At 32.3% G+C, this 16842-nt stretch overlaps 2 protein-coding genes across 7 annotated transcripts; both read right to left on the bottom strand.

The window, feature by feature from the left end:
* Positions 1-693: 693 nt before the first annotated feature.
* LOC103491256 (auxin-induced protein AUX28-like) lies at positions 694-3516 on the bottom strand. The gene is made up of 5 exons (XM_008451129.3): positions 3168-3516; positions 1889-2133; positions 1652-1787; positions 1209-1270; positions 694-951 (listed from the first exon to the last, which is right to left on the bottom strand). Exons 1-5 carry the CDS (start codon positions 3341-3343, stop codon positions 908-910), a joined length of 663 nt encoding a protein of 220 aa, XP_008449351.3. The 5' UTR covers positions 3344-3516; the 3' UTR covers positions 694-907.
* Positions 3517-8216: 4700 nt separating this feature from the next.
* LOC103491257 (tryptophan synthase alpha chain-like) lies at positions 8217-13999 on the bottom strand. 6 transcript variants are annotated; one of them, XM_008451130.3, is made up of 10 exons: positions 13779-13999; positions 13418-13634; positions 12952-13098; positions 12796-12861; positions 12496-12604; positions 11473-11549; positions 10564-10641; positions 8879-8956; positions 8672-8731; positions 8217-8588 (listed from the first exon to the last, which is right to left on the bottom strand). In XM_008451130.3, exons 2-10 carry the CDS (start codon positions 13604-13606, stop codon positions 8454-8456), a joined length of 939 nt encoding a protein of 312 aa, XP_008449352.1. In that variant the 5' UTR covers positions 13607-13634; positions 13779-13999; the 3' UTR covers positions 8217-8453. The 6 variants fall into 6 exon arrangements, with proteins under 6 accessions (XP_008449352.1, XP_008449353.1, XP_050941199.1 ...); XM_008451131.3 differs by having other exon boundaries at positions 13418-13522; XM_051085242.1 differs by having other exon boundaries at positions 12793-12861; positions 13418-13515; positions 13779-13984.
* Between the last annotated feature and the right edge of the window lie 2843 nt (positions 14000-16842).

Here is a 16842-nt window from a genome sequence, read left to right as displayed (position 1 = left end):
ATAATCATATAATTTCATATATATATATATATATGGGCAACTGCATGTTATGCTTATGCTTCAAACAATGGTGCAGAGAAGTCTACATCTCCCTAATTGGAATATTTTTCTTTGCCACAATAGAAATCTTTATCTACATATATAAAATTAAGTTCGAGTTTGGATTACAAATTAATGTCATATTTACTCGATAAAATTAATTTTATCATATTTTATAAATATTTTAGTTTATTTAACTACGTTTGAAAATGTTACAACATTTCGATATTATTATTTGTAATCTTTTTCTTTTCATTAACATTTTCTTGTCTTTCTCTTAAGAGGGTCTTTATTATTTTTTTCATGTAAATGATCATTTGATTTTGTTTATATATAATGAAATTAACAATACTATAAATTATTTTAAAATGGTAAAATGATCAACTAAACTGTAGAAAGTCATACAGAAAACTGTGATATTCTCTTTTATAGCTAGGAGATGTGCTCACACACTCTTAAACAAATGCAACTTAAACCATATGAAACTGTACCATCTAAAGTCAAAAGCTTTGGTTCCACTGAAAAACAAAACTCCACACATAAACACAAAACAAATGTAATAATAATGATAAAAAAAGTATATATGCATGTGTTACTTATAATATTATACGCATTACTTATACCTTTATATAGATGCAAATTAATAATCTCACATGAGCTAATTCCAAATTTTACTATAATTCATTCCAAACTCCATTATATGTATCTTAATTAGAAAAATATAGAAACAACCAAAAACCAATGTGTGTCCACAAAGCCAGAATCATTTTAATTCACGAGAAGCAATGCATGCATGCATTTGCCTTGAAAATATATATATATATATATATATATATATATATATATATCAACAATGGTGTGTGAAGAGTTAGCTCTTATTGTTGTTCTTGCACTTCTCTGCAGCTCTTGGTGCTGAAAACCCACAACCAAAATAAAAAAGAACACCCAATTATATGTTAATAAATTATATAGATTATAATGGCTTGCTTGGTGAGAAAAACAAAAGTATTATATTTATTATGGCTTTCTTTCATGGTTGAATTTAGATACGTAAAGTCAGCTTATCCAATAATTTTAAATATTGTGATGTAAAATTGAATATATATATATATATATGTGTGTGTGTGAAAAAAATAAAACTTTGAGAAATCTAAATTAAAAAATCTTACCAATCTCAATGGCTTCTTTTCCTTTCATTATACGAACACGCTTGCAAGATTCAACAAACATCCTACATATTATAATATGAAACCACGATGAAACAAAAACCATATACATTTATTTTTTTTATTATTTCATAACATTAGGTTTTGAATTAAATTTGACACAATCACTTTGTTTTATTTCTTATATTTTTCATAATGAACCTAACAAAAATTTGCAACATACAATTGTTTTCAAATCATACAGATAATTAAGAACAAATTTTATAAATTAAGGTAACACTCAAGAAGTGAAAAGGTGCATATAATTATCATGGAACATTGAATTTTCATCCATATCAACGATAGATTTCTATCTATTAATTATAATTTATTTTTCAGAAATATTCATCTACATGAACGTTTTATCGATATTTTTATAATAAAATTGAAAAGAAGAGAAGACTTACTGCCAAGGAACATCACCAAGAAGCATCCAATCACCATCTTTGTCTTGATAGGTTGGAACATAATCAGAACAATCTACATTTACTTTCAATTCATTCATCAACTCTTTCATCCCACCTGCTTCTGATCCACACTTACCTTCAAAATAATTAATAATTAATTACATCAATTATATATTTAAACATTATAATTAAATATATTACGTACAAATTCATCCTCTTGTTAATTTAATTACCTACCAATGGTGAAGGCTCCAAAGAATTTGGCTAAGGCATGAGAAAGTTGATTGTAGCTGTTGTACATGCTCAAGTCAACCTTACGAAGATAAGGTGCACCATCAAGGCTAACCTTCACAAACCTAATCTTCTTCTTCATCACATTCTTCTCTTGGTCTTCATCACTTTCTTCCTCTTTACTTCCCTTTTGAAGCCCCAATCTCTTCTTTCTACAGCAACTTATTGGTGGCCAACCCACCACTTCTTCCCTACAAAAACAACATACACTCACAAATGTATTGGCTTAACCCTTTTTAGTTTATTAGTTTCATCTTGGTGATTTAACGAAGAGGGTTCTCGTATCAACCTAATGAACTTAAGTTGGTGCTATTTTATCTCATAATTAATTAATATTTTTATTTTAATATTTGTGACAAATTTTTGATTTCACAAGCGAGAGCGTTTATTAAAGTATTGATAAAGTTAAATTTAACATATTTAAGCTTTTGAAGATATAATAATATTTAGCGATTTTAATTCATACAAAAAAAAAACTTAGTAAAACTATATCTATTTAACGACTTGAGTTGATTCAACTTCAAGCATGTGGATATAATGACTAGGGGGCATACACGGGTTGGAGATTTTTTACACCAAATTGAAATTCAAATTGATTGGTTGGCTACTTGAAAACTCAAATGCATTCTCCGACCTAACCCTTAAAATTCAAGTTGGGTCTAGGGTTTTATTATTTTTCCCGGTTAATTTAAAATACTTCAACTTATTTACAACACAGCACATGAGTAATTAACGCTAAAAACACGTCAAAAACCAAATATTTACGATATGTATTACAGACTTTAAACAAAAACAAACATGGTAACAATCTTAAAGGAATAAACATCAAAATTTAAATTCAACTAGAGCTAAACTCTCTCTCTCTGTATATATATATAATTCCAACTTTTATCATTCAAAAACTTCTAAACATGGCATTCTTCACTTGGAAGAAAAAAAGTCGAACTTAAATATACTGTAATACATTTTATCCTTATTTGTATGACTCAATTGATCACTCTAACCCTTCAATATATATATATAGTTCATATATAAAATTCTCATTGACAACAATTAGTATAATCAAAACAATAATTAACATTCCCTCTTTAGATGTGAGGTTCATATTCTCATACTCAGGAAAGAAAGAAAGAAAATAATTAAGGAATAACGAAAAGAAAAAAGAAAAAAAAAAAAGGAAGACAGAGAAGAGTGTATAGAAAAGAGGTGACGAAGAAGAACATACTTGGGTGAAGATGGATGAGATGAAGTTAGATTAAGCTTCAAATCAGGCATTACTTTTAGTATTGTTTGCTGATCTTCTTCTTCATCAAAACCTCTCTTCCTTATCATAATAATATTATTGTTATTATCATTATTTCCAGGTAATCCTAACCTTAGCTCTGTCTCCTCAAACGACATTCTTTATTCCCTTTCTCTCCGAAGCTATTTTGAGAATTTGCTAACCTTCTTTTTTTGTTTCTAGTTTTGTTTCAAATAACAATAATAATGATAATATTGTTCTGAGAGGGAAATTAAAGGACCTTGGCTTATTTTTGGGACACCAAAATCACTTCATTTTCACTTTAATTTCCACTCTATTAATTACGGTCCCTACTGATGCAAAAATAAATAATAATAATAATAATAATAATAATAATCTCTTTCTTTTTCTTCTTCTTCTTCTTCTTCTTCTGTTCTGAGCTTTGTCCTTTAGGTCGATGAAATTTACACTTTCTTTTTAAGTGGTGGAAGATTGAAGTTTAGATCTTGAAGTGATTACTACAAATTTATGGAAATCGAGTTATATGGATGTTTGTATATAAATTGGAGTCAAGGCTAATCATTAAAGTAATTAAGTATGGTCTAAACCTTTTTATTATAAAAGCATTTTAGAATATAAATAATAAAAAATTTAAAATTGGCAACAGGAAGTTAAGTGGTTAAACTAACTCAACTTCTTAATTTGGGAAAGATTTATGAAATCTCTTTCACTCTATATTCATATGTTATCATATCCTAAAATGTATTATTGGTATATTTAGAAAAATTATCAAATAATAAGATAATTATTTGGACTATAAATTCTTTGTCAACATATACATTTCTATATCCACATATATTTACCCCTTTTGGACCGCATCATCTAATATAATTTGTCATAATCATAACAAACATTCCATATGTATATCAAAACACTCCAATTTGATCACCCACAGTACACAAACAACAAAAATTAACCCTTTTTTGGGTCATAAATTCATGTAGTTCAATAGCTTAAATGCATGAACTTGATGTGTAGAGAATAAATATTTTAAATAGAGAAAACTTTTGGTGGTATGTAATGAATATTAAGCCCACAAAAATTAATGACATAAGTAAGAATAACACAATAATTGATGTGAATGACAGGTAATTGCATTGATGGGTTTGACAGGAAGAATGTGTGGTTATAGCAAATTTTCAAATTTAAGAATAGGTATGGCCCTTGATAATAACCCATAGATAAATCCAAACAAATTATTCTTTCAAAATCTCATGCACAGATAGAAGCACTTTTCAATACTTTAATGTAATATGTTTTACCCCTTTTTTCTTTTCAATTTTTGGACCATTGGGAAAAAAAATAAATAGGTATATATATACCCAAACAATAACAATATCAAAGTCTTCTTTGTGTACAAAAATGTACCGTTATTTATTAGTGCTCTAACCAAATTGATGGTTAATTCTATTGTATATACATATATAGATATGACCAAAGTTCTATATTTGGGTGTATTATAAGGCCAATAGATCAACAGTACATAAATGAGGGACACTATCTCTCAATTGGTAAGAGGCTTTTCTAGTGATTTTAAAAGTAAAACTATGCCTGCAAGCTTTTGCCAAAAGTAGATAATTTTTCATACTATTGTAGGGGTAGAGAGTTGTTATCTTTAGCAAATGATATCAAAGTGATCGTGCCCCTTAACTTAAACATGTCAGTAGGACTCTCGAGTGTCAGAGAAAGAAGTGGTGGTCAAAGCTTCAAAAATATATGTAGTCATGGTTGAACTCTATTGAATTGATGATATGCACTCTGAAAATACAAAGTTGAAATTTAGTTAATTAAGAGCTAGCCTTGATAAAGTGCTTATTTTAGGCCAGGGACATTTATTGTTACTTAGTTTTGGTTGGATGGATGATTATACTGTTGAGAATGAGAGCATAATTTCACACTTTATAAGATATAAAAGAAAGATCATTAGTATATATATATATATATATAAGTGAGAGATGATATGTCTTTTTTGGTGTTTGAGATCTTTTTATAATGATATGAAGGCTTATGCCTAAGGTAGATTAGGGGTGACACAAATTCAGCAAAATTTGGTCTGACTCATGGTTGGTCTATCCTTTTTTTTATTGTTTTTAAAAATATTTATTGGTTGGTTCATAGAAAAATAATGTACTCGACCAACTAACCGAATATTAGTTTTTTACTTGTTTTATTTAAATTATATATAGTTTAGACACGCCGTGAAGAAGAGGGTAAAGGAGTGTTTGGTTGGAGATATTTTTAGAAAGTTGAGTTGAGTGAATAATTATTATAAGATAGAGTAATTAGGGGAGTTTGTAGTGAACAACGGTGACAGAAAATTATAGGTTTACTTAAGCGATGAATTGACACGAATAACAAAAAAAAAAATAAACCTCTTCAATTATCATTGGTTTCCTAAAATGGTGAATGGGTTTTTATTACTCATACAACTCGGTCGTTAAATGTCCCTTAAAAGAATTATTTCAACACTCTCATAGCTTGCATGGACAGAATATTTTTGAAGCTTTCACGTAACTGAGATAAACAACACTGTAGACACAACTGTTGAAGCAAACTAACAAGCCCTTCTTCTTCCGGCTAGCTCGTCGCACCCCCTCAACACCCCACCTCTCATTCACGATCTCTCTTAACTCTTTGAAGATACTTTGGACATCTCTACTTCTCCCGAGTGCTACCTCATGCATGTTACACCTTTTTCCTCTGCCCTCCTAACAAAACCGACGATCAACCGACAATCGGCCGACTCCAACACAAATCAAAATGAAATTTTGGTTTCAGACACTAGTTTTCTCTCAAAATCGACATATACACCTCCAAATATCCTACCATTTTGAAGATATGTGGAGGACTATTAACAATATATCTAACATGCCAGCAAAAATTTATCTAATATTATACCTTCATGCTTTTGCATGTATTTGCAAGCTATGTATCTTCTCTACGAAAAACAATCAATATTATTATAAATGCTCTCTTACAAGGTTTTAGTTTGTTGAGTTTCTTCCATTTACTAGCGGAGCTTTAAATGATTGCAAGTTCATTCATATTATCTTATGTTAAGTAGAAATTAAAATTAAGTTGTTCAACAAAGGGTTCCTATACTCACACAAATAAAACAACATAAAAATGCATATGCACGGAGTACATTCCTAGATATCTCACACAACGCCCACATGAAAAGTTGATCATATAGCCTCACAAATTTAGGAGAAGGGTTCGTGATCTGATCGATGAAGGCGAAGGACTCTTGGTGACAGTACGTAGGTCATCCAAATAGGAGGAAGGAGAAGAAAGAAAAGGAGAAAAACAACGAAGCTATAATATAGTTTAAATGTTTGAATTCTATATGTATAATAACGATTAGATTATACCATTTATTTCAAACTATTCATATTCTTTCAAAAGTAACGAGTTCATCATTTTTTTAAACATTTCAAAAACATTTTCTTTAGAATGTCAGATAAAAATTGGATTGTAGTGATACAATCCAAGTTAGTCTAAATCGTAAGTTTTCATCATTTGTTTTCTTAAAAAAAAAAAATAGAAAAGTAAGTTTTTTTTAATAAATTAACTTTGAAGTCATCAAATTGTTAGTCAACTATGAATGAAGATGCTCAAGAATATTGTTAAATTCCATGGGGTAAAAAAGTGCTTTTTTAATATTTCAACTACAAAATAGTTGTAAACTTGGAAACTTCACCCAATATATATTCTCCTTCATCTTATATTTACTTGTAGGGAACTTTTTCATATATTGAAGATTTAGAAAAACAAAATTTTCAAAATAATTTTGAGAGAAGTCATATATGTCTTATAGAAAAAAAAAATTATAGTATTATGAATTGATAATATGAAGAAATTACCATACTAAAACCATCAATTACTCTCCATAATAGTAACATATATTAAGGAATAATAATTTTATATCTCCTGAATGAAGGGCCGTCCATGTAGGATTTAATAGATCAATGATGCTAAAAAAAATTAGAGAGATCGAGTTATTTTTTCTTTTTTTCTAATGGAATTCATTTTTTGAAAAGATTTTGTTTGATGATTTTCTTTTAATTGGTTTACATTTTGTATTTTATTTTAAATAGTTGAAAATATATCCATTAAATTTAAAATACTTGACATATATAACAACATTTAAAAAGGATAGTCAAATATTGCAATAAAAGCATATCACTAATAAACTTTACCATATTTACAGTTTTTTTAAAAAATATTGTTATATACTTGACTACTTTCCTAAAATTGCTACTAATTATAATGCATATCTTCAAATCCAATCTCTTTATTATCCAACTGTTTTAGTTTTTGAAAAAGAAAATAAATGGAGTGTTGCAATGTCTTTTATTGTTGCAATATTTTCATAGAAATTTTACAAATGATACTATCTTTTCAAAAATTCAATATTTTTAATACTCTTAAATAACTTATTAACTTAAAAGTTTAAGTTAAATAGATAAAAACAAATTTAATATTATATCATTAAACAAACACAAATAATAACAATACAACTCAAAAACCAAAGACCAGTCGAAAGAAGTGCAGCTTTTTTCTTTGTTGAATCATGGAGGTTAAATCCCTATACATTAAATTTCCACTCTAAAAACAACATAATAAGCTTCAAAATCCCCTCCAAATTCTGCCAACTTTTTTTGACATACGGATTCACAAAAGGACGACAAATTTACATGCTTTCTCTAATTTTTTTTTTTTTAAATTAAAAGTGCATTATTGATCTATTCGTAAAATAAATTATAAAATGTATCTATACATATAGAGAGAGGTATGTTTAAACCAGATCCCTAAGCAATAGCATCCCTCTTCACTTGAATCTAATGAAGTAATAAGGGAGAAAAACAAAAAAAAACCCTACACTGAATTCATTCCACCTAAATGGAGATTACCAAGCTTAATCTAAGTTGAAGCTTAAAAGATCAGGAAGTTAGGCTTCATTAACAGTGATTATGCAATAAGGCTTTGAAATATTATTCTCTCAATCATCATCCAGTCATTACCAATGGAACACTACAAAATATGCTTACGATAATATAAACCGACAGTCCTTTTAAAAGAACTAAAAGAAATCTCAAGTAAAACTTAAAGATGGGTGTTAGGCACTAGCAGGCTTCAGTAACAGAGCCTAGTTGATCTTTTGTTTACAAATGAAAGGAACAGCCTAAGTTATACCTTCAAAATTTATCAGGAGAGTGCAGATTTTAAGGATTTGGTGAAGTTTTCGAGTGCCTTCAATCCTTCTTCAGGAGACTGGGCTTCTCCCAACAGCTTAACCATTGCACTACCAACTATGATACCATCAGCCCCCCAGCTAGACACCTATGGACGAACAGCATGACATATTATCCAATGGAAAATGCATGACGAATAAACAGTTGCAGTATATGATGACATTTTTTTACCTGTTTCACGTGCTCGGGTTTCGATATACCAAATCCTACTGCTACTGGTTTTTCTGTTACCTGTGAAACAAGGTAGAGAATGACGCTTCTGTTATTGCTTGGTTTCAAACGCTAACAGCTTTCAATTCAAAGTGCACAACTAAGTTCACTGAGTACAAATTTTGAAGCTTTTACAACTATGTCTAGATAGTTATTAAGAGGACACACCTCTTTAATTTCCTCAAGGAGAGTTTGAACTTTATTGCTCACTGATGCACGAGCGCCAGTAACTCCAACAGAGCTCACCTATAATTGAATGAAAACAAATTTCAGTCTGGCACATAGGACGTCGTAATTTTCACTTAATCTCAATGGAATAACATGAAGTAACATAGAGAATAACTGCATTTTACTAACTTCACCAAAATCCTTGCTCTTTCAAAGCAACTATCATTCTGTCCGTGCATAGAAACAAAGCGATAAAAACAATATGCCCCTACAAAACAGCAGATGATCTCTCTTCTTCCAACGTGATTCTGTTTTTATTCTCTTAACTCCACCAAAATGGAGAAAGATCAACCCTTTCTGATTCTATAGGATTAGGTTTTTTCTGTGGCAGGAGCCAAAGGTCAAAGCTCCTTAGACTACCGTTAAAAGGAAGATCGAAATAAGTTGTGCGCAATTTGTCAATGCTTAACCTACTACAAAAGTAAAGTTTTGAACTTCCAGATCATAACAGTTTACCCTCAAGGTCCGTTCCTACTCAAGTTAATGTTCAAAAACTGAAGAATTTTTAAGATTGAACTTACATTCAGAAGCAGAGGTGATTTACAATGAGGCTGAACAATTAAAGCATTTACTTTAACTTCTTTGTCTTTGTTGGTTGTCCTTTGTAGCAAATTTCCTTTATGTCTGGTCTGGCCTGTTTTTTAAGTTAGTTTGGTTTTTCGTCAAAAAGTGATGGGAAATTTTTTCCACTAATCCAAAATCAAGGCCTTTAGAAAGAGTCTACCGAGATGGTTAAATATTGGGGTAAATAGAAAAGGGGTAATAGGTCCTTTGGTCTAATTCTTCCAAAAGCCTTAACCTTCCCTTTTGGTTTTCCATGGATGATTGTTGAATTTTCTTTATATCTTTTGTAATATTGGTAGTGTATCACACATATATTTATTATTTATATCATGATATTTCTTCCGTCATTGGTTTGTTGGTCTTCTAAAGACTTTGTATTTGTTTTGTTTCAGAAGTGAGAAACAATACAATAATCTTATTCTTCTCCCAAAATTCATGATAAATGATAATAATACAATGACACCATGAAGACTAACAATGACCCAACATATGTGTCAAGAACCGAGGCTTGGAACAAGCTAGCATCTAAAAAGCTCTAATCAACCTCATCAAAAGCCATTTCATGGTCAAAATACGAAGATTATACCTTTGTTTCTCTTCTGAAGTTCATCACAATAGTGTGAGTCAGTGATTTGTCCTTTCTCAATGAAAGTTTAATATCCAATAATCAAGTTTGAAGGAAGCGTTTTAAGTCACTCAGCTAGAACATCAGTAATGAACTTATATCGATACATTGAGAGTGAGGAATCTATACTTGCTTAACTTTTATATGTATCACTATGTAGAAAGTTTCATCAATAATCACATTGTTAAAATACCATTCCGAAAAGAATCTTGGAACACTCTAGATATGCAGTCATGATACAAGTGCGAGGAAGATAATTTCAAGAAAAAATGTTGACGACACATGAGCGTGTTACCCCCTTAATATTAATTCTCATAGTCATGGATTTTAAGTAATTTTGAAAATTGACCCCCCCCCCCCCCCCCAATAATAATAATAAACAGGATGAAGAAAATAAAAAATATTCGAATAGAGAAAGAACAGAAAAATGTCTTACAAGATATACAAATCCCTCTGAAGCTTCAACGATGGCTTTCATCCTATCTCTTGGTGTGGTTGGTGTAGTTAAGAGCACCTTTAGCAATGTAAAGTATTGTTAGAGATTTTATTAAATTTGCTTTCACCTACTTAAACTTTTGAGTCAATTAGTGATTTAAGTTGTTATTAGAGCAGATTGCTTCAAGATGCCCTAAGTTCAAGCCTATGCAACATTATTTCCTCCCCATTTAATATTGATTCTGACTTGTTGGGTCATTCTTGATATTTCAAGCCCACAAGAGAAGAGAGCATTAGATAGTATATTAAATTTTATCTTTACCCATTAGCTTAAGCTTTTGGGTCAATTGATGATCTAAGAAGTACGCATAAGAACAAGCAAATATCTGGAAAAAAATACACCTTGCCTCTCCTTCTGATTTCGTGAACAAAGCATTACAACACAAATGGATAATCTATAACAACTAATGATGTAAAATTAAGTCAATATACAAAGACGGCTCAATGAATTGCTACTTATTTCCTCAAGAATTAAATTCTGGAGATAATGAAAAGACTGCAGGAGGCACAGTTCAACAATAAAACAATTTCCAGCTTGGCAACTGTTTTCTGCCTTAACAATCGTGATCAAGAAAACTAGATGTTCTGCAGGTTCAACCAATTAATTACAATTAAAAATGTAATAATCTCCAGCACTGCAAATTATGTCCCTAATTTATGCGTGGAATCAATGAACCAGTTATCCAGACCCTTACTCTGTTCCATTTGCTAGCCTCATTCATAGGCAGCTTACCACTATGTTCATTGTAGTTTACCACTATGTTCACTGTTCAATATCTTTATGTTAAAATCATAAATAAACCCTAGTAATTAATTTAGATAAGATAGCAATATGAGAAAAGGAATTCACCAGCTCAATATTGTGCTTTACAGCTTCCTTTCTCAAAATTTCAGTCTCCTCAAGAGGAACATCCGGAACAACAAGACCTGCAAGAAAGTGAAACGTAGCTAAACATAAGGCTAACATCGGTGTCTTCCCATGGAACCTTGTAAACCAAGAAAAGTAACATTAAGGTTATTGTATAAAACACGTAATAATATAATGAAATACATGCAATTCTCGAGATAGCATTAGACACAATCCCCAGTTTAGACAAAGTTCAAATAGTGCATACTGATTTAACGTCAACAGTAATGTCATGAGTAAATTGTATCACACAATCATTTCAATTGGAACATTATTCACTTTTAAATGGTCATCAACTCATCACCAAGTTAATTTTAAGTTAGATAATTGCATGACAATGAAACAAATAGAATATTTCTACAAACCATCATGAATTGGCCTAGGGGTTAAAAAAAGACGTAATCTTTAACAAAAAAGACGTAATCTCTTTAACTTACTAAGAGGTAATGAGTTCAATACATGGTAGCCATATACCTAATAATTAATTTCTTACGAATTTCCTTGATAGACAAATATTGTAGGAGTAAGTGGAGTTGTCCCATGAGATTAATCGAGGTACACGTAATAAGCTTCGCCCGAACACTCATGGATATCAAGAGAAAGACACAATATTTCTATATCTCTCTGTACTTCCTTTTCTCATAAAGAGACAGAGTTATTTCTTGTTTTCAAATACAACTCAACTAACTGTCCCAAAATTAGTGACATAATAGTTACAAAACCACAATTATTTTTTAATACATACTTCAACTTTGAACCATTCACTAGGATAAAGAAATTGACAATTTACGACGTTCTCAGTAAATGAACCAGTATTTCTATGAAAGTTAGAGCAAAGGCCCACTAATATTTGGAACCTGACAATTGGCCTAGCCTTGTCATGCTATCTTGAAAGTAGCCAAAAAATGGTCAACAAAAATGTTTAACATAATTCAATATAAAAGATAGAGTGAATTAATTACTTACCTTGTACACCAGCATCTTTGATTGTCAACATGAAGTTTCCAATGCCACGCTTAAGAATTGGGTTATAGTATGAAAAAAGGGCAATTGGGCAAGACAGTTCAGGAATAACCTAAGCAGCCAGAGATGAAACAAAAACGTGTCAATTTTCAATTCCATTAAGGTGAAACTAAAGGGCAGTGAAGCATATACAGATAGGACCCAAACTGCTAGAGGAAAAGATATTGATATTTCTTTTTTGGGACCAAAGATGGTTTTTCATATATATAATGTACAACATGAGGCATGGTACAATGATACAACCTCCTTCAGCATAGAAATGATTGCACTAAAGTTTGTACCCCTAGCCAAGGACCGAGTCGCTGCAGCCTACAAAAGAAAGATTCATAAGACAACTGAATAAGCAACAATACATTGAAAATGGAGGAATGGAGAGAGAACGAGAGAACGAGACGCAACCTGTATAACGGGACCATCTGCCAAGGGATCCGAATAAGGAACACCTAGTTCGATTATATCTGATCCAGAAGTGGAAAGCACCTTCAGTGCTTCAGCCGTGGTGGAAAGATCAGGATCACCAGCAGTGATGTAGGGAATAAATGCAACCTGTAAAACATGTATTTAAAACAACGCTGACCAATAAAAAAATACCATCCCACTGTTTAAAGTAGATCATTAACTTATCATAACGAACTCTAACCCTTCACATGATCAATCCCAATTAAGTATTAATAGTAATGACTAAAACAGGAATCCAATTGGAAGGTTTAGCCAATAAAAGACTTGCATTTATAAGAATTGAATTGATATGAGGACTCTCCACAACATCAAACAGTGAACTCCAAAATGCAACAAACAAACAAACAACCCAGAAATGAAATGTCAAAAATAAAGCTGGAGATAGTAAATGGTAAGAAATTTTCACCTTGCCTTGTTCCTTCAATTTGCTGAATGTTTCAGACAGTCCTACAGCAGAGGAAGCTGTAAGGGAAGCCATTGGAACAACCCGCTTGGATTGAAAGACTGAAATCTTACAAGGATGAGGGGGAAAGATAAGGGTAGTGGGTATCTTGTTGAATTGAAATAACCTCGAAGAATTCAAAACAGTGTCCATTTGGGAGGTAAATACGGTCGAGAATTCGCTGAGTTTCAAATTTGAAGCAAAACAGGTGAGGGTTTGATGGAATTTTTGGATTCACAAATGGGTTTTGTGTCCGATTAAAGATGAATATAGTTAAAAAGAAAAAGATTTCAAATTCAAATACGGAAAGAAATTGAAATCTTACCTTATATTGAACCTGAGCAGTTCAGTTTCGAATTTCAACGACTGCAGTTATCAAAACATGAGCCGTTCTTAGTTTTGTCCGGAAATGAAGTTATATAAGTGATTGGACGCCCACTGTTCTGCTGGTTTGACTCGAGGGTTTACAAGAAGAGAAGAGAACAAGAGGAGAAAATTTGGCGGCTGAATACTCTTTTGATATGGTGAATTTTGTTACTTTGCTTTATTTTTCTTTTCTTGTTTTAGAGGTTATTAGTCCTAATATTTATTTTTGGACTTACTTGCAAAAAAGAAGATAAGAATCTCAGAAAAGGTCAAGATAGGGGTCCTGTCCTGTCGGCCACTCTGAAAATCTTTTGTATTATCAATTATTGTACAATAGTGAAGGTTAATAATTGTTGTGTAGCAATTATTAATTATTATCTTTCACTATAAATAGCAGTTGGCATCTGACCAGTGATGGTATCAGAGCCATAGTTGCTCATTTCACTTCTCTCTCTTCTTTCTCTCTCTATGGAGTAAACTCCCTTCTGAATCCGGAGGAGGAAGGATGATGTTCTGAGATCTCTTATGGTAATTATTTTCTCTTATGATATCTGATTCAGTTTAAAGGGTAATAAGATTGGGTATCTCTCCTCGACTTAGTCTATTCAGTGGTTTGAAACGCGAAATTTAAATGAATAAGTTCTGGAAATCTTGATAAAGGAGTGGTGAACCTTCAAGATATGAACAAGTTTTTTTAATATTCATGATAAAACCATGAGGATATTCAAGTCTAGAGTTGATTGATCGATCAAAAATCTTATTACTATTTAAGCATGAATCCGTTTTCATAAAAGAAATAATATCCTAAGGAATCAAAGTTCATCATCAATAATCCGAAGGATTCTCTTTCTCCCTCTCATGCTTTCCAAACTACTTTCTAAGCTCTCCCCCCACTCCCCCACGATCATAGATGCAACCGTTTCCTCTTCTTACTCTTCTTCATCCTCTTCAAATTTAAGACCCCAAGATGATCTTTCAACGGCTCTTGCCAAGCATAATACAGCCGAAGCCCATCTGGCTCAGGTTGAAAATCGACTCAAAAATTGGTCTATCCCAAAATTAGAGGCCAACCAAGTGTATAAAATCAATACCTTCAATTTTTCTCAGCAAGACGTCATCGTCATTACTGAAGAAAACGTGACAATGAAAGATGAATTCACCGCTATCAAACTCTTACCTGAAGAAACTCTCTTCTAAGTCAAAGAAAAGTTCAAGTACCTTCATATAGGATGTGTACAAGTTGCCTTAAAACCTCTCTTTAGAGAAGAGTTAGATGTTCCTGTCTACCTTGCTCTAAGAGACAAGAGGCATCTTAGATTTACTCCCTCTCTCCTAGGGATCGTCCAATCAAATCTGGAGCAAGGACCAGTATATTTCAACTGTAGACCAGGCCTTACAGTCTCTCTTCAAGATAAAAACATCATGGATACCATAAGTCTTGATGTTCACTCTCAAGGACTTGAGCTAAAGGATGGATCGCTACCTTTTGCAGTCTCATATCGCATCTACTTCAAACTGATGCATACAAATCTCTCTCCAAAAGCACTGGGTATCTCTCCCAAAGGATATACCATGCTTATGGAAGTCAACGTGGAAAAGTCATCTATGACTATTCCAAGAAACCTAAAATGGGACGAATTAACAAAGAATCCCATTTGGAAGCTACAAGGAGAAACAACTCCCATCAAAAGAAGCAGCACAGAAGCCTCAATTATCGAATTTCCTGATGGAAACGTCGAAGTTCAATTCAATACAGGAATCTCTTATCCCAGAATAAGTGAGATAATGAGTAGCTGTCCAAGCACGTCTTCAATCAAAACAGAAACTTCTTACAGAGATACCTTAAGAAGATCTGAATCAATCAGGGCATCAGTAGATTTCTCACACACAATCCCAGATGTCCATTATGAAAAAGAAGACGAATCCCTCTCTCCTACCCAATCCAATATGGAAAGAAGATCGGAACCCGTTCACAATCAAATTAATGTTATCTCTGACGACAAGGAACGTTTCAGAGAACATTATAGTGTGTATATCGATCAGTGGATCAAGGCTCCCGCTGAAACAAGAAAGCCATTTCTAACCATGCCTGACTTCGTTGAAGGCATGTTAAAGATGGAAAGAGCAAAAAATGAAGCTCTTGTAAAAAAACTACAGTTGACAGCCAGTGAAAAAGAAATAGCTTCTAATTACCCGCCTGAAGAAGAAGCTTACTTCCCTCATCCCGCAATTCCTGCTATTAAGATGGTCTCATCTCCTTACAAAATAATCAATGAGGATAAAGTCCAAAAGGTTGGAATTCGTGAAATCAAGAATATCCAACATCAGCTCAACTTCACAAACAAAGTTCTTTCTACAGTCTCTAAAGCAGTAGAATGGATTGAAAATCCGGGACTTCCTTTAAAAAATAAGAATCCCGAGATCCCTCAAATCAACCCAAATCAACCGATCTTTCAGCCAAACAGCTTTAATATCGGCAGGCTCAAGGAAGATGCTTCAGATTATCTTGCTGAAATCAATAAACGCCTTGCTGCTATTTCTCTCAACAAAGATTCGAAAATAGCAATGGAAGGGCAAGAAGCAAAAGGAATCAACATGATCAAGAAGGATTACTTGCCACAAACATCTAATTCAAAAATTCTTCCTGTAGCTCAATGGGTAGACATGAAGAATCATTATCCTCAACCATCTCCTCCTGACTTAGGATGGGATGATCTACATCATGAAAAACGAACTTATGATGGTCAATCTCTTATCACTTGGAATACCGACGGATATTTCGAAGCTCAAATGATGAATACATTTCAAGAAATGCTGTTAGCTGCTACGGCCTACAGCACCAAAAAATCAACATATGAAACAGCTCAAATCCTCATATTAGGATTCAATGGAAACCTAAGAAGCTGGTGGCACAATTTGCTGACGGAGCAGAATAGACAACGGATCTTGACTGCTACAAGAACAGTTGTCAAAACGGAGAATTCCTCTACTCCTATCCAAGTTGAAGAACCAGATATGGTCAA

Source organism: Cucumis melo, chromosome 5, assembly GCF_025177605.1.
Source record: "Cucumis melo cultivar AY chromosome 5, USDA_Cmelo_AY_1.0, whole genome shotgun sequence".
In the NCBI taxonomy this organism is placed as follows: domain Eukaryota; kingdom Viridiplantae; phylum Streptophyta; class Magnoliopsida; order Cucurbitales; family Cucurbitaceae; genus Cucumis; species Cucumis melo.
This window is presented reverse-complemented; position numbering and strand designations above follow the sequence as displayed.